A 22,373-nucleotide genomic window follows, 5' to 3' on the forward strand; every position below is an offset into this window, starting at 1 on the left:
TGTCTTTGTTGTCCCCTGCCTGCAACTGAACAGTAATTGAGAGGAGGGTAACTTTTGATTCAAGCGGAGCCGTTTCGAGATGGCGGCAACTAGGTGTCGCTATGGGTGAATGCGCCCATTCGAGATTGAATGCGGAGGAAAGGTGTCATGATTGCCACGTTAATAAGGCAACAATGTTTATTTGTTTTTGTTTTCCCTCCATGTTGATTAAAATATAGAAAAAGTAAATTGGACATCGATGTCGAAAAAAGCAAACTAACTGGTGAGTATCATATTTAAGGTTATAGCTTTAGTGTGAGGCTGTCTCGGGAGACTTTGTGAACTTGACTGAACGACAGTCCGAAAAGTACTATGAGCTGGAACAACCCCCCCCCCCCTCTCCCTTCTTCTTGTTGTTAAAAGCTATAAATGACGTCGCCTGCCGAGGTTTGGTCATTTTCTGCTAAAGAACTTAGTAGCGATAACGCCGGTGGCCTAAAGCTAGCTTTACCTAGGACGACTGGATTTCGCATGGAAGACAGGTGTTTTCTGTGATTACGCATGACGTCGTTGTCATTTTCCGATGCCAAAATAAGTAAGATATGAAACGCGAAACAAAACGAGCTAGCTAACACAGCTACCACGAGTATCATTAAATTCAGACACTTCGAATGACAAGTGTAATTCCCATACGCAGGCACGTGGATGAGCACAAAACTTAGAAAGTAAGATCAAACACGTATGCATGCAGACTGCTCCTTTTCAGTGATCTGAAGAAAGTTATTTAAATGAAAAGGCTCTAAGAATGCTTGCAGTCGAGGAATGACAGAAGAAAGGAGTTAATATTAAAAACATCAGAATCAGAATATTGTTTTGAATCGCCGCCCTGTCCTGTCCTCTCCTTCCTAGTGCCTTGAACATGCAGAGGTACTTGTGGCCTGGTTATGAGCTGCAGCTCCTGGAAAAGCTACAGAGGCAACAAAACAACTCTCAATTCTGTGACACATTGTTGCAAACCGATGGTGAGATCCTTTGACTTAGTCAAAACATTGAAATGAAAGTAAATTAAGGACACGTCAAATGTTTTATTAACGATAAACCTCCCTGCTAAAGGTATTTCAATCCCGACACACAGTTGCATCCTTGCTGCTCTCTCCCCCTACCTGTCTGAGACACTGTTGGCCTCCCCTCCCCCTCCGTTTGGCCAGAAGCGTCACCTCAAGCTCCACACAGTGAAAGCCCAGACCCTGCTGAAGCTTGTTGCTCTTTTCTACTCCGGGGAGGTCGAGGTGAATGTGGGCGGCGAGCAGAATGACCTGCTGGCGGCAGCCATCAAGTTTGGGATCACGGACCTCGTCGAGGGGCAACAACAAGCGGGAGTGGAGGAGAGATGCCATCAGAGGGTGAACCGTCGGAGTTGCAGGGACCGCTGTGAAGGCAGAGCAGGTGTTCAGGATGCCCAGGTTCAGGCAGAGATGGTCGAAAGAAGGGTGTTGTCGGGTAGTCCAGTTAGAGCGACAGGCTGTGCATCAGCGGGTGCTGTTGAAATGATGGTGAGCACTCTGGACCAGGAAGAAGGCCCTTCTGAATACACGCCAGCTCAAAATGTGGATTTCTGTGCCCCGCCGACGCCCCAGAACCTCAACATTGACAACGATTTCAACACTGTTCGCTCACCGCGAATCCCCATCATCTTCAGCGAGTCGGCAAGCGACGATGAATCTGAATTAAACCGTTCGTTCGACAGCATAACCGACCCCACGGCACCGTGGTCCGTTAACGTGGCCACCACTTCTTTTGACAGACACTCAAACGGCTTGGTACCTCAGGGGGGCAGCAATGAACTTCAGTCCCCTGCCCTCAGAGACACGTTGGAGTCGGGGTCAGAGGATCAGGACGCAGTTCGACATGCGGCTGAGGAGAGCAGGAGAAGTGCAGAGCAGCCGTGCTCTGCAAAAAGAGCTGAGTTACCAGGGGAGGAAAGGGCGAAGAGCACGGAGGAGAGGAGTGCACTTGCAGGGAGGAAGAACTTGGACCTGATGAAACAGATGGCGCAGGTGGTCGAGAGCACACAGATTTCTATAAAGGTAAAGAACTTCACAAACACTTGTTTCTCCTTTGGAACTGCTCAAGACTTTTATCTCAACTTTGGATTTGAAGACCGACTGCAATGACAGCAAGTTGCACTTTGACACCAAATAGTTATTGTAAAATTACAGACAAAAAAATACCCTCTTAGATTTGTAAACAAAGCTAATTTCAAAAATTAGAACAAAAAGACAGTATCTGCCTGTCTGTGGTCATTGTGGTTGATTTTGCTTCCCCCTGCAGGTGAAACTGGTCAGGACTCAGGGGGAAGTGTGGGAGGTTGCAAACATGGAAAACGCTGAGACATTGTCAGTTCTGTCCTCTTTGAAGCAGGTATGTCACTGCTACACCTGTTTATTAAATAGAATGATTGACTTTGTGTGACTCTTTTGTGAAGAGAGTGACAATGAAAACTATCTGACAATAAATTAGAAAATCGTAGAGCTCACCTCCATTCATGTGGCACTTCAGCACTGTAACATTACTGCAATATGTCAAGCTATGCGGTCAGTGTCAAAGAGGAACTAACCTGAACGTGTGTTTTGTTTGTTTTCTAGTTAGATTTTTTTTTCTTCAAACCTCTTATAAAAAGCAACTTCTTTGATGAGAAACCTTTTTTTTTTTTTTTTTTTTTTTTTTTAATAAAGCCATTCACTCACACTTACAGATTCTAAGTGGTGCCTGGCTGTCTAAATTTCAGTTTTTCCATCTTCACAGACAACTTTGCACTCCAACTCCGAGTCGTCGTCTCTCCAGTCAAGCCCTGCATCCAATCCCGAGACGCCCACCGTCCAGCCCGCTGCTGCCAACGCCTCTGAACCTCCTCCGCTGCTGCCGCCGCCGCCCAGCGCCGCCACCGGTCGTCAGCTCGGCCATGGCCACGTCCTGAACCAGCGCAACAGGCCGTGCTCGGAGGAGTCTGATGAGCAGATTGAGATTCTGCTGGAGGACATCATGATGGGCCTGAACATCCTGCCCGGTGTGGAGAGGAGCAGCAGGAACCCACAGCAGCCTCAGCCAAGTCAGGACAGAGCGCAGGCCGTCTGCCCCGCCCTGGTGTCAGAGGTGCGGCAGACCCAGCGCGACACTCACGCTGCTGCTGGCGACAGAGGGCGTGTTTACCACCAGGATAACCGCACCCAAGTCAGTCTGTGCTCAACTGATACAGGTACTCAAGCAAGCTTCTGTCTTCAGTGTTGGTTACATCCCAAGCAAAGCTTTAAATAACACAATGAAATGTATTCGTCAGTGTATTTCTGTTTACTACCAACTCATGCTGAATGAACACAGTGTTGCTTTAAAAAACATGTACATAATACATATACATATATGAGATTATGATTTTAATTGTGTCTGAAAGCTTCTTTCCAATTCTGTAGCTGCGTTTTCGTTACCCCTAGAATTGCGCAAAAGCTAAATATCGCAATAAAAAACTGGTAATGGAAACGCCTACATTTCGAAAAACCTCTCAAATATCGCTAAGAGGTTTTTACGCTCTCATGAAGTGGTTTTTCAGACATATTTATCGAAGTATATTGCAACACTTTTTCACATTTGCGCCACGGGTCACGTGACCAGTTCACCTCAAGTGAAAAGAGAAAAATATAACAATCATTCTTGACGGCAAACAATCGTAAACTAACGATGGTTAACGTAATTTTCGTAAATCTAGTAGGACGAGATTTTATGAGAATTACGTCTTATGCGCTTCACACCATTCAATGGAAACACTTGCAGATGGCAATTGTAATTTGTTGAAATTTTAGAAATATCGCTTTTATTTTGTGTGAAATTGTAATGGAAACGCAGCTTGTATAATGAACAAGTCCATTTTGCACAGCCAATCGGAGGGAAGCTGGCTGCTCCTGTTAAATTAATGGCGCTTTGTCACTGTGGTGCACAGTTAGCCACCTTGTTTACAAAAGAGGGCAATGGTGGCGGGGGGTGGTCGACTTGTTGCTCCGCTTGGACGGTGGGACATCTGCGTCGGCCGGCCAAAATATCTGACATGCCTGGAAATCCTTCAACCGTCCCACGTAAGGTCAGGAAGGGCCTGTCTGTACTTGCTGCCCCCCTGTGTGTCTTTGCTGAAATTAGTCCTGTGGCTTAAGAATGAAAGACCGCAATCTGTGCCCAGCTTACATTTATTGTCAATGAATTTAAAACTGATGGAAGTGATTTTATTTCTCCAGACCAGACACAGTCCAACTGTTTCAGCCCTTCATCTCTGCAACATGATGCTCCCCAGTGCCACCCACCTGATTCGTTCGTGGGTCGACGCGAGGCTGCCGGCCCCACGGGCACGCCGACAGCGGAAAGTCTGAGTTGTTCCTCTGCCGGTTCACCCACGTCGAGACCCGTCACACCTGCTGAGTCCGTCTGCCGGGAGTCGTCCACGCAGGACAGAGAGGACATCCTTCTCCCTGGAAGCAGGGAGCAGTCGTCGCCTTCTGTCTCTCTATCTGCTATGGGTGACTTGGACCTCCCGCAGTGCCTCTCACCCTTGAGGACATTTGCCTCGGCGGCGCAGCCCCAGCTTCTCTTTAAAGGTGGGAGACCTGGCTGCTACAGACTCCATTCCAACCTTTGTCTGCTTGGACAACCGCTGGCGACAGAAAACCCTGAAATTCACCAGTGGACGTCGGCGCAAATGCACACAAATGTAAAGAGTGAGCGAGATACTAAAGCCAGGGTGGAGGACGATCACCAAAGGATGTCAGAGGATGAGCCAAGAGGTGGCGCTGTTGGAGCGCAGCTGGCGTGCAAGAAGAAGCGCATCCGTCGTCCTGAAGATGCTTATGTTGTAGAAGTGAGGGATGGAGTGCAGACTCAAATTCACCTGAGCCCTTGCTCCGTGAGTTTGTCGAGCAATAATGTGTTGGCCAAGGAAAGAGAAATGGCCGTCAGCTCTTCGGGGAAGTGTAAAGGGACTCAGAATGTCTGCACAGACTCGTCTAAGATCAGGACGAGAGGCTTTTTGAAGAAGATTCAAGAGGCTTCGTGTCAGACCAACGTGAAAGAGGCCTTGGTGTCAAAGCCCGCGGTCTGCGTGAGTGACACTGTCGACAATGGAGAAGTTGCGCCTTTTAAGCGGAAACGTGGGAGGCCGTTCTCAAAAAAATGCCCTCCAGAGCAGATTGTCGCCGGTGCAAGTGTTTGCCACCCTGCGTCGAGGGAGCATCAGGGTGACCACAGCACAACACCGGGAGAGGAAGGAGGAAAAAAGACAAAGAGAAAACGCAGGAGGAATAAAAGGGAGGCGGAGGCTGTTCCGCAAAAGAGGACCAGAAGGGCTGGAAAAGCTGAAGCGGGTGACAATCGTGATGTTGCCCTCACAACTAAACACAGCTCCCCCAAAAGGACACACAAGATGAAACGCAAGTTCGCACAGCGTTCAAACTCAACAGTCACAGCGAGGGTAAATAGGAACATGGACGAGGGCACGAATGAACCTGAAAGACATGATGAGAGCTCACAGCATGTGTGCAAGTTAAGCGGGGGAAAAGGTGCTGCTGAGAAGCAGGACGTCCTCACACCTGCAGTAGATGAAAATTTCAATCGGCTTGTAAACACAGAAGGCCACGAGGGCAACTCGTGCAGCTTTACTGGTGAGGAGGTCAGCCTGCCATGTGATGAGCTCCAGTGTGATGTATTAGGAGAGGAGGTGGGTCAGTTCCCTGCTGAGACGAAGGAGCTACTACAGAACCTGGGAGAAGGTAAAGTTCTTGTACATGCATTTAACTATATGCACTTTTTTTTAGCATATTTTAGCAACAGCAAAAAATAACTGTCTTGCTTTCTTTTGTAGCTCAAAGATTACGGTTTGATTCGACAACACAGAACAACGCACTACCACAAGGAGACAAGTCACCTTCTGACTGTAACCCGAACCCCAAGAGCCACAACAGCATTCAGAGTTCACCTCTGCCACATCAGGTTCCAGTCAACAGTCCCTGTCAGCATGACCAGGTAGATGTAGAGGGGGAGGAGGAGGTGGAGGACGAGGAAGAGGAGGTTGAAGTTCTGCTTTGCTCCCCAGTACCTCAGCCTAGAGTGTGCGAGAATATACTGGACAGCATGGACACCCTGGAGGTGGAGGAAGAGGACGAAGAGGAGGAGGAGGAGGAGGACTTGAGTGAGATTGATGTGACTGGAGACGAGGCAGAGTGACTTCTGTGTGCTCATGGTTCACGTTATGGTGTGACGACTTTGTTGCTCTGATGAGCATGGCTGTTCTTTTGGTTTCATGTTGGTTCTCAGTTCTTTTTTGTGCAGCACTATATGGGAGAGGTTTTTTTCTCTTTTATTTTGTTTGTTTAATTTCATGAATGCCTGAAAAACATTTTGAGCTTTGCTCATGCAACAATAACAGGCTGTATCTTTACTTTAAAAGTATATTATTTTATAGCATTTATACAAACAATGTGAAATTTCTTATTCTTTACATAAACACTTTTATTTTTGATTAAGCTTATTTTAATGTGATTTGTCAGACCAGCCTGAAGAAAAGAAAAAAACTTTATGTATGTATAAAAGAAAAAAATTGTTTGGGTTTGCATTCCCTGTATGTCACTATAGGGTAAACGTTTTAAAACTGTTTAAAATAATGTTCTATAGAGGGCGCAGTTTCTCCCTGGCTTCAGTTTGAATTTAACTTTATTGACAATAGCGCTGTGAGCGGAAGTTGTACACACGTGTGGCGTGTGAGATTTGAAGGTTACGACAGTAGCAGCCGCGGGTGTCTGGTCTTCTGCCCGCAGAACGGAGTGTCCAGCCGGCTTATATTTCCTAGTGGAGGCCGTGGACTGGTCAGTACAAAAGGCAAGACATGGATCCTATGAAGGCGCAGCAACTGGCGGCGGAGCTGGAAGTGGAGATGATGGCCGATATGTACAACCGGTAAGAAAACGGCACTGTGCAGAATTGCGCTAATGCTAGCCATAAGCCCTCATGCTAACCCTGTCGTAGGTAAAAAAAAAAAAAAAACGGGCATGGTTTTAATTTACTGATCATGTTAAAGTTCTCTGTAGACGTGAACAATGCAAGTGTCGCTAACAAACCTAAGCGTTTTATCTATATTTTTGGAGTATCCAACTCGAATATGCTAGCCGAGCTGCAATAACCTCTTGTTAGCCATGCTTCGGAACGTAATTATGTTTGAATGACAACCGGTCGTAGCTACCGAAGGCTACCGATGGACCTTTCAACACCGCAAATGTGTTTTTGCATTATTATTATTATTATTATTATTATTATTATTATTATTATTATTATCGTACCGTTTTATTTTTCGGGAGCTACTGGCGTTGATAACATTGACCTGAATGTATGCATGTCTGTCTGTCTGTCTATCTAATCACGATCGACTGCAAGGCATAAACCTCAATTAGGGCTTTCTCCATCAAATGAAAGTGTCATGTTTTTGTATGCCAGTTACATATACATCGGTCTCTTAGTCCTTTATGTTTTGTCAAGTATTTTAATGTTTGGTAGGCATGGAACTATGGCACACTCAGTACCATAATCCATTACATGAATAAATCCTCTCCATGATGCTCAATATAAATATTAAAAAGAGCTTAGACATGAAAGCATCTCCGATAAATTTAATTCAACTTCTGGCTCCTTTCATTCCCCAGGATGACCAACGCCTGCCACAGGAAGTGTGTGCCGCCACATTACAAAGAGGCAGAATTGACAAAGGGTGAATCGGTATGTCTGGACCGCTGTGTAGCCAAATACCTGGATCTTCACGAGAAGCTGGGACGCAAGCTGACAGAACTCTCAGTCCAGGATGAGGAAATGATGAGGAAGGCGGCTGTGGGGAGCGGATAGGGACTTCAATGAAGAGGAGCCACGTGAAGCACTGTAGGGAAAATATTGGGGAATGGGGTTGAAAGCTGTGGTCTCTCTAAGTTACGAGACCCTTGTTTAATGCGTGGGTGGGTTTTGCTGGGGAACTGAGAAAATTGTAAATGCTGCAGAAGGACAGCTGAGAGAAACTGCCTCTTCTGCTGCATTACCGGAATGGGATGGACCGCCGCAGCACCTGGCGAACGGACGGGAGACTACCTCCGTCCTATCTACTTCCAACATTTAACACTTAACTGAGCCTGGTCCTCAGGAGGCCACCTGGAGCATGATGGGAAAAAGACGACACATTTGAGTTTATGATAAGAATTTCAAATCATGCTGCTTGATTGTTTTCATCTGGTTTAAAGTAAAAGAACAGTTCTGCAACTACAGAAATCTTAAATGCTAAGTTGAACCTGTAGGCTTCGAACTTTCAAGTACTTGGAACAGGTCTAAACAAACACCAAGATATGATTTTGTCTGTGTTCTGATCACCTTGTTAGCTGTTCTTAGGCGAATAAAAGTAAACCTGGGCCATCAACATCAGGTTTCAACGCTCCAAGATGCAGTATAGTTCCGCGTAATGACTTTTTGTAAGAACTCGGACAACCAGCGAGTCTGTTCTGTTTACATGGATTTGTGAATTATAGGACTGGACTTGGCTCATGTGATAACATGCCTCTGTGTACTAAGTGGACCATGTATCTTTTGTTTGTTGAATGTTTTTTTTTTTTTTTTTACAGTTCATTTGTCACCTGTGTTAACACCGTGTCTGTGACGCAGCTTTTTAATGTGCATACTGGAGAGCTGCACTGTGTTATGTGATTAAGTTAATCTAATAAAATATTGTCTCTTTATCTTAACACCAGTGTGATTTTGTAAGTCACTCTTTTTCATGCTAAACTGTCATAGAAAGGCCATCCCAGTGCGTTTCGAGCTTCTCTGGGACTCCCCCCTCCCACTTTTTCTATTTTCAGACAATTCGAGATTTTGCATTTATCGCTCTTTTTCATGCTAAACTATCAGAGCAGTCCTAGAGCCTTGATGGCCAGACGCAGTGCGCTGAGGTTCAGTAACAGAAACCACTTTAACCGGGAATGATAAATATTTTAATTGCCAATTACTTTGCATGTATTCATATATATTTTATTCAGGTTGACAGCTGATAGCACGTGCGAGTATAAGGGTGACGGCACACAGAAGAGAATGGCATTGTTGGTGAGTTCAGTGAAGTTTTTTTTTCTTCATAAATACATGAAGGACTCAAATAGACTTATAACTTTTTATAAATTCAACACATTATAGTTCGTTTATACATAGCGTAAAGCCAGATAAACCCACATTTTATATGCAGTGTTATTGCATTTTAATGTCAAAAGGATCCAAAAGGCTCTTTGAGTGGTAAAGGTTGCCCTACGGTCATCGCTTCCGCAACATTCAGTGACGCAGCATCCTTTTAATCCAGCTGTTCTGAAATAGGCGCGTGTCTCTTTAAGACAAAAATTATAAAAAAAAAAAAAAAAAGTGAGGCTGAGGGGAGGAAGCGCATGCAACTGAGTTTCGTTTCCCTCGCGAAACTTTTTATTTATACCTGTCGCCGTGTTCGTCGGAAAGGAGAACTGAGAGCCGCCGCTGTGCGACTGTGCTAGTCTCCCAGGTGGAGCCAGAGCCATTCTGCGAGGAGCGGCGGCGCGTACACATGGTGAGTAAATTCTTCTGGCTAGGTGTCGACTCGAGACGTGAAGGTGGAGCGCGTCGTCGTCACCCCACCGCCTCCCGCTCTCCGCAGCTGTCACCGGTGCCGCTCGTGCTGTCGTTGACCGCTGACCGACTGCTAATTCACCTTTAAGCGGCTGCTTAATGAAATGAACGACACGATGTCACGTAGAGCGTAGAGTAGAACGAGGCAAGGCTCACTGCGGTCAAGCCTCGGTGTTTACGCGGTAGTTTTTACGCATGTTTACGCTGTTGTTGCGCAGTCACAGAGTGTGTAGGGGCAGTGTACAAGCAGCAACGCTGTCGTCCCCTGGAACTTCACTGAGAACAATTTAGAGAACACATTTGGCACCATATCCTCTTTTTCGGACCAGTGACACGCACTGTAATGCAAGCCGCTCAGGAACACTGTGTGAATGTGGACGTGGTTTTGTCAACTTTACTGAAACAGTTGCTGTTTTATTACGTGCCATTTTACTCAGTGGTCCGTTGAATTTGATCAGCCTTAGCTTTTAGTGTCTATAAATCCAGTTGTGCGTTAAACTGACAAAACGTAAGATAAACACGATACATACCACAGATTGTTTTCTGGACTGGAGCTGCCTTGCACAATGTGCCCTTTTAGCCTTGTGTTTACAGCCTCCATTGGAAATAGGAGCTCTTATACCTTCCAGCTAGAACTGATGCTTAGTTGGACCTTTCACGTTTGGGAAAATGACTGCAGCAAGTCAGCCGTGTGGGGGTGTTAGAGGTCGGAATGAACACATGGCTGGCTGTGTTGTCACAATTTTGGTGATGTCACTAAAAGAGATTTAAAAAAAAAATAAATAAAAAAAAAAATGTGAAAACAGATTTAATTTGAGACCTTTACCGATCTGACACTCTTAACGAGAGTAAAGTGTATTGTTTAGGAGCCTTGAAGTTGCACCTAAAAGTTATTCATTGTACTCTTTAATTTGTTATTGTCTTTGCTTAAGATGGTACGTTATCATCCCAGTCAAAATGTAGAAATCTAGTGAACTAATGATGCGTGTGACGGAAACTACTAACCACATGTGCTGCTCCATTCGGTCACTAGATGGAGGCAGAAGCTTTGGTGGAGGACACAGATCGTTTTGCAGCCCCTCCTGCAGGTGGTGTGAATGAACTCCGGGATGTGGGAAATGAAGATGAGATGGAGGACCAGGTGAGCGGCACGGCGACGAAAAACTTAAACTCTCTCAACCTTTGAATTGAAACCAACTTTGAAACGAACATTAAAGTATACAAAATGCCAAAAACGAATCCACTAAACAGTTGCGTGGTTTACCACTGCAGATGGAGGAGTTTTTGGGGCCAAGCACAGAGTACAATGAAGAGGAGGAGGAGAGGAAATATTACCGCAGGAAGAGGCTGGGAGTGATTAAGAATGTTCTTGCAGCCAGTTTTGGAGCCATGATTGTGTACAGCGTCTACATGGGTGAGTCTGATGGGAGTGAAAATGATGGTTGGGGCGCACGCACATGTTCATGTGTGTGTGTGTGTGTGTGTGACCGTCTGCGCTACTGCAGGACTGCTGCAGATGCAACTGATCCTCCACTACGACATGACATACCGAGAGGTGAAGTACAGCAACCTCGGACTGGAGGACATCGACCGCAAGATCTTGATGGGCATCAATGTCACGCCGGTCATCAGTTTGTTGTACACTCCTGTACTTATCAGGTAGACACACACAAACACTCACAAACGCACACACATCGAATGCTGTTAGAGACTCTTTCATTTATTGCTCTTGCAGGTTCCTCGGCACTAAGTGGATGATGTTCCTTGCTTCCGGAATCTATGCACTTTTTGTGTCGACCAATTACTGGGAGCGTTACTACACCTTGGTTCCATCAGCCGTTGCTATCGGCGTGACCATTGTGCCCCTATGGGCCTCTCTGGGGAATTATATCACCAGGTAAGAAACAGGCACAAAAGGGTTAAGTTCACTGTGTTGACGTCACTCGCCTTTATGTGGGCTGCACCGAAGGTTAGCCAGCTCGGCTGAGTGAGGAACTGTGTAGTAGTGAAGTGACTTGATATAGGGGCATTCACATTGAACCCAACAACCCCAACATTTCAGTGAAGCTGTTTGAAAGGTGGTGCAGATAACTATTTGGGGGAAACGGTGTTAAGTAAAACAAATGCATACACATATTATGGCGTTTTTAAGACACATTTTAGAAGCCTTTGTTTTAAATAAATCTCACACGGAGCCTTTTTTTCAGGTCGTAATGACTATTCTGATTCCTCTTCGTGAGCCCGCACTTGCAGCTCTTGATTCTGCCACAAATCCTTTATAATTTAGCTACATTTATCGCTGTTATGACTTGGATGTTGTATGTTGAATGATTGCATAAATGATTTGTGCATTATTTGTACTAAAGTGTTCAAAACTAACAAAAACTATATAAGACTGATATCTCTAAATTGCTTTAGCCAGTCATTACAGACTACTGTATCTCCACCCATTAAATGCACTGACTTGCTTATGGAACCATTCGGCTACACAAAGAAAGAAGTGTAATTATTTTCAATGTTATTAAATTCAGGATGAATATATTTGGTTGATTGGTAAATTAAATCTACTCATTTAATGATGTGTATATGCAAATTGTGAAAAATGTTTATTTAACGATGCATTTACTCGTTCAAATTTCAAATTGCACTTTTTCCAAATTTGAGGATGATAGTTGCAAAATTGTATTTTTTCATCATCTGTGGTTGTACCCAAACTTGTGTGAAGTGTCATGGCATCGGGATGGTTACTGGTAACTTGCCTCGCTCAAACTCATGCAGAATGGCGCAGCAGTACTATGAGTACGTCAACTACAAGGATGAGCACGTGCACGAGCAGAAGAAGCTGCCGAAGGGAGCGTGCCACAAGTACATCATCGTCTTCCAGTCGGTCTTCAACCTCATTTTCAATGTAAGTCTTCAGTGCAGTTTTTTTTTTGGTTGGGCGAGGTTACTGCTTTGTTCAGAAAAAGCAAGCAAACAAATGTGTGTTTTTTTTGTTTTTTTTTGCCTCTCCTCTCTCCTCTTCTTCAGCTCAGCTTAGTCCTTGCCGAGTGCCCCATGCTGTTCGTCCTCAACGACTACCTGGACACCAACAAGCACATTCTGTTCGGCGTCAAAGCCTGCGGTAAAGACACAACACTCTAGGCAGCAATAGATAACATGTCAATATCGAAACAACACTTCTAACCCTTAATGTGTTGAGAGATTTCTTTTTTTTATATGGATGTTGCAAATTCTAGTGAGACTAAATCACATGTTGTGAGTCAAGTGGCAGTCAAACACGAAGAAAATACTGTAGGAGTGAAGTATCTTCAGAACAGGAAATATTCTGTATGAAATGCAAAAAAAGGACTTCTATTGATATTTTATTTTTAATGTGAAAAAACTGCCTGTCTAATGCCAATACTTCACAGAGTATTGTTCGGCAGCACACTAGCAAATAGGAAACAGTTTTAATAGCATCGATTATCACAGCATGCTGATAGCCTGAACGGTTACGTTATCACATTTTCATGCCAGATTGTTATATTTCTGATGTGGCCTTTTTTATTTCATTTTCTTTACACCCCGACCTTAAAAAAAAAAAAAAAACATTTCGCACTTCATGCCCTCCTGATTCTTTGTGGTCTTGTACTGACGTCGCAGGAGACCACCAGAAGTACTAGTGGCTGCATATGTTGGCTGATGATTTGGTCACGTAGTGTTTCCTGGCACACTGACAGTGGAGAGGTGCATTGCTTCTCTCCATATGTCTTTAAACACCAGTGTTGATGACAGGGATTGCGTGAGTTTCTGACCGCCAGCAGCCTCACCGATCACTGCTGTGAAATCAGAGGTTTTAGATTCTGGCCGCGCTTCCTGCTTTAATGCGTTCTCTGTTTAAAGTGCGTATCAAGTCTGAAACCCGTGTGGTTGGCCCGTGTTCTGCAGGGGCAAACATCACAGGCATAATCCCAGGCTTCAACACCACCGTGCTGAAGAAGCTGCCTCGCTCCATGCTGCTCATCAAAGTGGAGAGTGTCCTCATGGGCTTTGCCTTCTTCGCCATGATCATTGTAAGGTTGCGCCCGTTGCCCTGAACACAAATACTCAGCGCCTCCTTTTGACATCTGTCACTCGTTGTGCTTCCGTCAAATCCTTTTACACACAGTTCCTGGCGCTGTGCGGCGCCGCGTACCGGCCGACGGAGGAGATCGACCTCCGCAGCATCGGCTGGGGAAACATCTTCCAGCTGCCTTTCAAACACCTGAGGGACTACCGGCTGAGGCTGCTCTGCCCGTTCTTCATCTACAGCGGCTTCGAAGTGCTGTTCGCCGTCACCGGATTCTCCCTGGTATGGAAATTCTGTCAGTCGTGTGTGTACACATCCTGAAATGTCCTCAATCTTTTGCATTTGTTGTATCTTCAAGGCAAAAAAAAAGCTTGTGCAAGGTCTTTACAGAAGAGGCAAAACTTGAAGGCTAATTGGACAAACCTTCTACCCAGTCAGATTATTTTTTTTTAACTTGGTGTCACCTCACCTTGGGCAGCTGTGATGTGCTATTGCTCCGGCCAGTCAGGAGTAAAGGGAAGTGAAAAACACGTCCACCGAGAAAAGTCTTGTTCCTCAGTAAAACCAATTAACCTTCAGCGCAGCCGATATAATGGCATATAATAAATCAACAAAGTGAACTTAACCCTTTGTGACTGTCTCTCAGTTGGTGATATAATTCCCCCCAACACCCCACTGCGGCACGATGGCAAAGCTGATGCAACCAAAGTGTTGTAACACTCCCAGTAATCGGTTGATGCGAAAAAAAAAGTGCCTTGATTCTGTTCTTTTTTTCCCTTCCTTTAATGTCTATGCAGCTCAAATGAGACGTTGCCATTGCAGCATGCAGGCTAATCTGTGTAACAGTGATTGGCTCGTCCTCAATCCCTGTAATTCCTCTACATCTAGTAGCAGTTAGCTCCTGCTTTCATCACAGCTGAAAGGAGGCCACTCTCTTTTTTTTTGTAAGAATGAAATCGGAGCGATGCAGCTTCCTGGCAAGGTCAAAGGGTCACAGCAGCAAGTTAACGCGTCTATTCATTTTCTTTCACCTCATATCCTGCAGCCAGGGTCTCTGGGGTTGTCGGACCGGTCGCCGCTTAATCACAGTTAAAAACAAGGAAAAAAAAAACCCAACCTGTTTTTTTGTTTGACTGTGACCTCCCTGCTCCTTGCGCAGTCATACGGCGTGTGCGTCCTGGGCCTGGACAAACTGTGGCTCCTCATCGCTGTGTACGGCCTGGCCTGCTCCCTGGGCTCCTCCCTCTCCCTCAGCCTCCTGTACCTCCCGCGCTGGGTCTGCCTGCTGGCGGGGGCCGTCCTGCACGCCATCCTGCTGGTGGTCCTCCTGGCGCTGCCGCTGCAGCCCAACAATCCCCAGTTCCTGGCGCCCCTGCTAGTCATCGCCGCCCTGTGGGGGCTGGGCACGGCCCTGAACAAGACGGGCCTCAGCAGTAAGTGATGGTGGCGGCGGCGGCAGCGGTTTGTATGGATTGAGAAGAGATGAGCCATGAGCCTCCTCCTGTGTTTTTGTTCTTTTGTGTCAGCGCTGCTCGGAATGCTGTATGCTGAGGAGAAAGAGCGTCTGGACTTTGTCTACACCATCTACCACTGGTGGCAGGCCATCGCTATTTTTATCGTCTACCTCTGGTCCCACCTGCCCATGAGGGTAGGACTCGATGCATCATTAGGGTTTAACCTCCAGGGAAGATTTCACTGCAAATCTTGAATGAAAATGTTCTCACCTGGCTTCCCTCCCCGCAGGCGAAGCTCTCCATCCTGTTGGCCTTTCTGCTGGTGGCCTGCTACTGTTACTGGCTGATGGAGCGCCGACTGGCCAAGAAAGTGCCGTTCAGGCTGCCTCGCATCCCACGGCCACGCCACAAGGTAACCCCCCCCCCCGCCCCCCCCCACCGAGTCGCTACCGCGTAATTTTTTTTCATTGCCAAATCCTTTCTTTTTTTATTTGTTTTTTTTTGAGCCGGAAAAAGCTAGAACGGCAAAAAAATTGACAAATTCTCATGAACCTTACGTAATAATTTTTCTATATGTCCTTGAATGACTAAGTCTGTAACTAATGTATGCAATGGAAATTTACCTTTCCAAATGAAAAGATAATTAAAAAGAAAAACTGCTGGCAGATGATGTAAATGACATCAGTTGTGGCTGCAGCACAGTGTTCCTGTGTGAAACCACTGGGTGTAATAACCTAAACGAGCCTGTTGGGGCTGATGACATTGGAATCTGCCTGCACCTCCAGCCATATAGTTTGTGCTTTGTGGAATACCTGTGGATGCAGGGTGCTGGATGCAGCCTACACTGTCAGTGGTTTTGATGTTTTGGCTGAAGGGGGACTTTGTATGAAATTGATGTTTAAAGGTCCCACTCAAGGCAAAATTGACTCTTCCAGTGATTGGTTCAGCCCGTCACTGGAGTCTCCAGGAGTGAGAAAAGTCCACCTTGCTGGCTCCTCATTACAAAGAATGTGCTCCAAAACATCCACGGTCACACAAAGTGTCAGTTTTAGCAGGAAACTAAAACTCAGTTTTGATGGGAGGTTGTAAACATTGGGCTAAATAGGCTGTCTTCTAAAGATTCATAGTTTGGTTTGGTTAATGAGACTGACCTGTAAAGTTTGAGACACATCTTACATACAGTATAGTTAACCTGCATTCTGTATGAAATAAGCGCATTCAACACTAGGGGTGGGGCGATTGACTCTCATTCACGGGATTAGCGCCCCCACAAACAGGACAGGAGAGATTAATAGTTGACGGTGACAACGGGGTAAATCCATAATGTGTGTTGAAATAAAATATCGATAGTTGCCGTCAGTGTATCGATTATTTATTGCGACAGAAGTCACAACAATATATTGCAATATTGATTTTTTTCCCCCCACCCATATTCAACACCAGCTTGTGTATTCACCTGCCCAGAAACACTTTGTCTCCTGCTAAATATACATTTGTCTGCGCAACTAAAGTCTTTATATAGTCAGATCTTTACTTTAGGCCGTTCGACTGGCCTAAAATATGTCTTGGTTTTATATGTCTGCAGGTGAAAGGCTACCGTTACCTGGAAGAGGACAACTCTGATGAGTCAGAGAGTGAGGAGGAGGAGGAGGAGGACAAAGATGAAGAGGAGCATGTCGAGCACTGGGAGGAGAGGGAGTTGGAGAACGGGGAGGGGCTTGGGGCTGGAGATGAAGGAGACCAGGAGCCTCGTCACAATCAGGGGGCTGACTCACCGGCGCCCTCCAGGGGGGCGGCGGAGGTGCACCGTCGTAGACGGGACGGCACTGGTGGGAAGGAGGGGGAGGAGGAGGGAAGCTGAAGGCAGGAGCCACAGTGGAAGGGGGAGGAGAATTAGGCTGGGTGTCTGTGAAGGTTCTCGGTCATCCAGGTCATCTTAACTTGTGCTTGTAATCTCGAAGACGTTTCTCCTCTCATCCGAAAGTCTTTTCAGTTCGGAAAACGGCTGGAGAGTCCCAGGTATTTAACCACCAGGAGGTATAGGTGGGGGTGGGGCTGATGGTACCTTCTATGAGCAAGGAGTTAATTTTTCGGCAAAAGGTGTTGATTATCAATGAGGTGTTAATTACGCTAACAGAGTGAAGGCTGGGCCTCCTTCTTCTCCCCTGCTGTCTTGTGAGTTGCTAGGCTCCCTTGAGGTGTGGAGACTGGTTGAATCTTCTGGGGAGAGTCCTCAAGGTTTGTGACCTTGAAGAGGCGAAACGTCTTCATATGCATCACAAGTTACTCGCAGAGCGCTATGCAAGAAAACAGGATGTAGTCAAAACATGCCGATACAGGATGTGAGCCCCTCAGGTCGCAGGCCTGAGAATTGCACAGCATGTTCTTTCTCAGTATCGTACACAGGTACGCCTGCAGAAACACTCCCGCCGAAAGAGGGTCTCAAGGTGGAGCAGTGTGAGCAGTACCAACAGCACCAAATAAGGACAATTGTCGTCCTGAATTCCTCTTGTGCAGAAATAACGCAAACTATAACCCCTCTGGGCAGGCAAAGAGCAGCCATTCTCTGTTAGAATAGGGACAGGAGAGTTTGCCCCAGAGCTCTGTAAACTCTCATTCACTTATTGGAATAAAACTGATTGCATCCAGAGACAAGACTTCTGCTTCTTCTTCCAATAAACAAACACGCGAGGTGGGCCGGCTAGCCAGGCACCAGGCACCTCAACATTGCCCAATTAGTGATTTTTTTTTATATGTATTTTTTTTGACAGTGACTCATACCCACTATCAGCAACTACACCTTCTCACACTTGGCTCACAATCAAAACCACCGCGCAAGTCTGTTTTTAGCTCGGCTCGCATTAGCAGCGAGTCTGAATGGAAGACAAGGCAGGACAAGACAGAAGAGCTTGAATGGAGCTCCTGGGGTTGGACAACATGAAGTGCACTCGGTACAATCACACTAGCCATAGGGGTTTAGGAAGTAAGAGCGGGATGAAAGTAAACACCTTTTTTTTCAGGCGCAGGAGAAGGAAGTGAGCCCTGATTAAAGCGACAGTGTCTGCAGCAGGCATGGTGTGACTCACAGTGCCAGGGAATATCTGACACCTGCAGCACATTTCTGATTCATCTACGCTTTATTCACACGTATATAAGAGCTGCGGTTTCTATCTGCCAAAGTCTGAATTCAATACCTTTATTTTTATCCCCCCGCACTTTGTCATTCTTGTCAGAATTCTGGTTTGCACTACCAGAGAGTGAAGCAGATCAGAACTGGGTCATTTGCACCATGTAGTGCGAATCCACCGTGGGACGTAAAGCTCAGGCCAGAGCTAATGGAGGAGCTTCACACATCTGTAACCACAGGAGACAGTTCAGGTTTTCAAAGTGGCCCACCAACTTGAACTTGCAGACAAAGGAGGAGGATTTTTGAATATGATGAAATACATGTACATTCTTTGGTGAAGTTAAGTACAGATACAGCAAACAGGTTTTGTCATATTTGTTCGCAAATGGCCCCAGTGGTCGACATTTTTAACAATTTTGCTTATGTTTTTTTTTTTTTTTTTTTTTGCTGGAATTTTTTTTTTTTAATTAATGGTATGAGAGTTGTACATATATAAATGCAAAAAAACAGGTGATTTTAAGTATATAGTACCAAGCAATTGCCATGAACACTTCATACTAAAATTTGGTGGAATACTTAGCCGACAATCCCAACCACCCTGGAGTTACAGCGACTCGAGGAGCGGCTTCAACAGTACCGCTCGCAGACGGATCACCTGTTCGCGGCATTCGGTTCTCAGTTGAACTCACTGTCGACACAGGTACGTGACATGGTGCAACCCTTACCTTCCAGCGGCTCCGTTCAACCTCTCGTGCCACTCGCCGCACCTACTCCATTCTCCGGCGAGGAGACCAACTTCTGAGAGTTCCGCTTACAGTGTGAGTGTGACGCCCACAAAGTATGTGTGATCACATTGTAATTTTATTGTATAGTAAGTGTTTTGTTTCATTTTAATTATTGAACGCATGTGTGATATGAACATGAGTCATCGATATTGGCTCCATGAATGGACTTGCAGTTCGTGATTTTCACCTGAAGATGGCAGCGCTCGCTCCTCAGAGGTCTGGGGCTCTCGCGTACGGTAGGCTCACAGTGCTGAGGAGCGGAGCCACGAATGTCACGAAGCTGCTGCCATTGTTTCTTTGAAACTTTATTATTCCTGTCTACAGGTTAGTGTGTGGCCAAGGTCAATGTTTTCAATACACCTATGTTTCTTACTCTTTATAATTGTCTGTAAATACGACGTTTGTGTACTATAAATGTGTTTTTAGCGGAAACTGTAAAGTTCGTGACCGAGCGTGTGACGCGAGTCAACTAGCAAGCTCGCATTGAGACATTTAGCAACTTGCTAATAGCATTTTGTTTTCGTTTTGACTCCAGTACATTTTGCCGTCCTGAAAGGCGTTTATGTGTGATAATCAGTTGTTGTTGTATCACTGCGTAAATTGGTTCGGTGGTCTCGAAGCTCTCTTCATATAAATTAGCCTAGCTCGCTAACGTTACCTGTGAGGGCTTGGCCTCGCCAGTTACTGCGCTCCTATGTCACTACGACGACGGAAGAGAAACAGGGTCACTGTTTTATTTGTAAATGGACGCCAGAGAGCGGTCAGAGCACTCGTAGCACATAGCAAGGTGTTTGGTATGATTATAAGTTTGATGTGATAGATGTATATTATATGTACATTGTGTATTATATTCTTAGCTATTGTTACAATGAAGACAAATTAATGTCAACTGTATTTTATTAACATGATGATTAAAGAGCCTCAGAGTGCTGAGGAGCGGAGTCACGAAGCTGCTGCCATTGTTTCTTTAAAACTTTTTTATTCCTGTTTACAGGAAACCTCATCTGCCACACACCCTCACCATCTGAGGGGTGTAACACGAGCTCCGAGAGGTCCAAAGTGGCGTACGTCGTCTCCCTCCTTACTGGCAGGGCGGCAGCCTGGGCGGCTGCGGAGTGGGAGAATAGGAGCGCGGCGTGCCAGACCACAACTGACTTTTTTAGTGCGTTGGCCAGCCTGTTTCGTCGCTCACTGGTGGGTCGCGAGGCTGCCCCAAAGCTGCTGGGTTTACAGCAAGGCGACCAGTTGGTAACGGACTATGCTATATCGCCTTCCGTTCGACTGCGGCGGATAGCGGGTGGAACGCTGTTGCGCGCTACAACGCTTTTCTTCAGGGACTCTCGCCTGGGATCAAGGCTCATCTGTTGGCTCGTGATCTTCCCTCCGCCCTGGACGAGCTAATCGCGCTCGCCATTCGGACTGAACATCGCTCCACAGAATGGAATTGTCTCACCTCGTAAGTCAGCTCTCGGGACACCCCGGGTCCGCCTCCTCGACGCTTGCCACTGTCCCGTCTTCCACCTTCGGTCGCTGCCGCCTGCTCGGCACCCGCTGAGGAGCCGATTCAGCTGGGATGCGCTCGACTTTCGGCGGAGGAGAGGCAGCGAAGATTCCTTCATCGCCTGTGTATTTACTGCGGACAGCCCGGACATCTCATCGCCTCTTGTCCCTCCCGAGGAAAATGTAGCCTCCCGACTCTGAGTCTACATTCCGTTGATTCTAGCTACCCCAAGGGGAGACCAACACGTTCCGTTTCACTTGTCTCATCCTCTGAGCGAGTTCAGATGCCGGCTCTGGTGGACTCGGGGGCAGACGCTAATCTGCTCGACAAGGATCTGGCTGGGAGACTGTGGCTGGACCTCAACTCCTTGGACAAGCCCATCAGGGTTCGGTCTTTGGATGGACAGTTGTTAACTCAAATCACGCACCTCTCTCAGCCAGTGCAGGTTAGTTTCCCCGACAACCACACAGAAATAGTCTCCTCCCAGTTCATTCATGATCACCCCAGCGTGGACGGCTGCAGCACATTAAATCTGCATGGTACTTGTCAGTGCCGCACATGACATAGTTAGTCTGGGCACAGCCCGCTGGACAGTGGACGGTCATCGTGTTGGTAAAAGACTTCAGATCAGCCTTGTGGTCGCAGGTGATGACGGAGTCTGGTGAGCAACCCAGCACGTCCAGGCGGAGGCCGGCCTGTCCCCTGGCCTCAAGCGGTAGGATGCGGACGTACTTCACTGATCCAAGCGTCCCAAGCATCCAGGAGTTCCGAGTGTTTCCGTCCACCAAGCCAGATGGAGCCGGCCCAACAGCAGTGTAGTTAATCCAGGTGGCTGCGTCCATGCTGAGCTGGAGTTTGAGGCTGGTCACCCTTTGGTCTTCTCCAGGACAACCCTGGATCACAACTCCAGTCACCCTCTTTTTCTTGGTCAGGTTCACCTGGAGCCATTCACCCTCAGCCTGCAGGGACCCCGAAGGCATCCTGCAGGAATTCCCATTCAGCCGACCCATTTTCGCAGTGTGGCCGTGGACCGAGGACGAGGCAGAGAGCTGGGAGTCGCTGACCCTCCCTTCCTGCACGCCAAGACCCCGAACACACATGTCTTCGCAGCTGAAGGCTACGTCCAGACACTTGGGCACGGTGGGACAGGGGTCGACTTGGTGGGCGAAGGAGGAGCAGGACGGACGGTTGTTGCAGAGCCGTTGGACAACGGGAAGGACGTCCTCCACTGCCCCATCTGACTGGCCCAGCTGAGTGCAGATGTTGTTGCCATGCCTCCGGTAGTAAGCTGCCTGGATGTTGATGACTCTGTCCTCTGGACACTCAAAGACAGCCGAAGGGTCCTGACACAGCAGCGCTGTCAAGAAATCATCATGAGGCAGGGAAGGTGTTGTTCCATTTCTCTGTTTGCAGATGTAACCTTGTCTGACACTACAGCGTTCCCAGAACCAGGAGCCATCCAGAACTTTGAGAGACAGGCAGTTCTTCCCACTGGAGGTGCTGCCTGGGCTGCCTGCGCTCCAGCCAATGAAACTGAAGGTGGAGCCGTCCGTCCACCTCCAGCCAAACTCGGAGCGATCCTGGGAACCATCAAGTGCCATCCACGACCCCTCCCTCATCAGAGACTTCCACGATGCTCATCCTGACCAACCTAGGCCGTCAGGAGCCGGCCGTTGAGGGAGCCAACAATCTGCCCCTATTATCTTGATAGCCAACAATCTTCGCCTTTGATCTGCACTGCCTTTATTAACCAGTCTCCCGTGTTCCCCCGTTG

General features: G+C 46.9%; 4 protein-coding genes across 4 annotated transcripts; all 4 read left to right on the top strand.

Annotated features, from left to right (window-relative positions):
• Window positions 1-153: 153 nt before the first annotated feature.
• LOC142897804 (uncharacterized) lies at window positions 154-4,614 on the top strand. The gene is made up of 7 exons (XM_076040396.1): window positions 154-262; window positions 889-1,001; window positions 1,093-2,066; window positions 2,311-2,400; window positions 2,785-3,235; window positions 4,260-4,538; window positions 4,598-4,614. Exons 2-7 carry the CDS (start codon window positions 899-901, stop codon window positions 4,612-4,614), a joined length of 1,914 nt encoding a protein of 637 aa, XP_075896511.1. The 5' UTR covers window positions 154-262; window positions 889-898.
• LOC142895544 (uncharacterized) lies at window positions 4,560-6,591 on the top strand. Its single transcript, XM_076036680.1, has 2 exons — window positions 4,560-5,783; window positions 5,876-6,591. The coding sequence occupies exons 1-2, from the start codon at window positions 4,718-4,720 to the stop codon at window positions 6,235-6,237; spliced, it is 1,428 nt and encodes a 475-aa protein (XP_075892795.1). The 5' UTR covers window positions 4,560-4,717; the 3' UTR covers window positions 6,238-6,591.
• A 196-nt stretch (window positions 6,592-6,787) lies between these two features.
• On the top strand, window positions 6,788-8,783 carry timm10 (translocase of inner mitochondrial membrane 10 homolog (yeast)). Its single transcript, XM_076036776.1, has 2 exons — window positions 6,788-6,966; window positions 7,707-8,783. Exons 1-2 carry the CDS (start codon window positions 6,896-6,898, stop codon window positions 7,900-7,902), a joined length of 267 nt encoding a protein of 88 aa, XP_075892891.1. The 5' UTR covers window positions 6,788-6,895; the 3' UTR covers window positions 7,903-8,783.
• A 654-nt stretch (window positions 8,784-9,437) lies between these two features.
• On the top strand, window positions 9,438-17,841 carry unc93b1 (unc-93 homolog B1, TLR signaling regulator). Its single transcript, XM_076036645.1, has 13 exons — window positions 9,438-9,622; window positions 10,715-10,822; window positions 10,954-11,095; window positions 11,187-11,340; window positions 11,417-11,578; window positions 12,460-12,589; window positions 12,712-12,805; window positions 13,612-13,736; window positions 13,832-14,014; window positions 14,892-15,165; window positions 15,259-15,380; window positions 15,476-15,598; window positions 16,772-17,841. The coding sequence occupies exons 1-13, from the start codon at window positions 9,620-9,622 to the stop codon at window positions 17,045-17,047; spliced, it is 1,896 nt and encodes a 631-aa protein (XP_075892760.1). The 5' UTR covers window positions 9,438-9,619; the 3' UTR covers window positions 17,048-17,841.
• Window positions 17,842-22,373: the final 4,532 nt, after the last annotated feature.

Source organism: Nelusetta ayraudi, unplaced genomic scaffold (assembly GCF_046127955.1).
Source record: "Nelusetta ayraudi isolate G7.1 ecotype Tasmania unplaced genomic scaffold, CSIRO-AGI_Nayr_v1 ptg000004l, whole genome shotgun sequence".
Classification (NCBI taxonomy): domain Eukaryota; kingdom Metazoa; phylum Chordata; class Actinopteri; order Tetraodontiformes; family Monacanthidae; genus Nelusetta; species Nelusetta ayraudi.

Excerpts from the sequence above, each read along its gene's own strand:
- LOC142897804 (XM_076040396.1), top strand. The coding sequence starts at position 899 with ATGCAGAGGTACTTGTGGCCTGGTTATGAGCTGCAGCTCCTGGAAAAG. Across the intron at positions 1,002-1,092 it reads CACATTGTTGCAAACCGATG|GTATTTCAATCCCGACACAC; the intron begins GTGAGATCCTTT and ends TCCCTGCTAAAG. Across the intron at positions 3,236-4,259 it reads TCTGTGCTCAACTGATACAG|ACCAGACACAGTCCAACTGT; the intron begins GTACTCAAGCAA and ends TTATTTCTCCAG.
- LOC142895544 (XM_076036680.1), top strand. The coding sequence starts at position 4,718 with ATGCACACAAATGTAAAGAGTGAGCGAGATACTAAAGCCAGGGTGGAG. Across the intron at positions 5,784-5,875 it reads ACTACAGAACCTGGGAGAAG|CTCAAAGATTACGGTTTGAT; the intron begins GTAAAGTTCTTG and ends TTTCTTTTGTAG.
- timm10 (XM_076036776.1), top strand. The coding sequence starts at position 6,896 with ATGGATCCTATGAAGGCGCAGCAACTGGCGGCGGAGCTGGAAGTGGAG. Across the intron at positions 6,967-7,706 it reads ATGGCCGATATGTACAACCG|GATGACCAACGCCTGCCACA; the intron begins GTAAGAAAACGG and ends TTCATTCCCCAG.
- unc93b1 (XM_076036645.1), top strand. Across the intron at positions 15,381-15,475 it reads GGTCCCACCTGCCCATGAGG|GCGAAGCTCTCCATCCTGTT; the intron begins GTAGGACTCGAT and ends CCCTCCCCGCAG. Across the intron at positions 15,599-16,771 it reads TCCCACGGCCACGCCACAAG|GTGAAAGGCTACCGTTACCT; the intron begins GTAACCCCCCCC and ends ATATGTCTGCAG.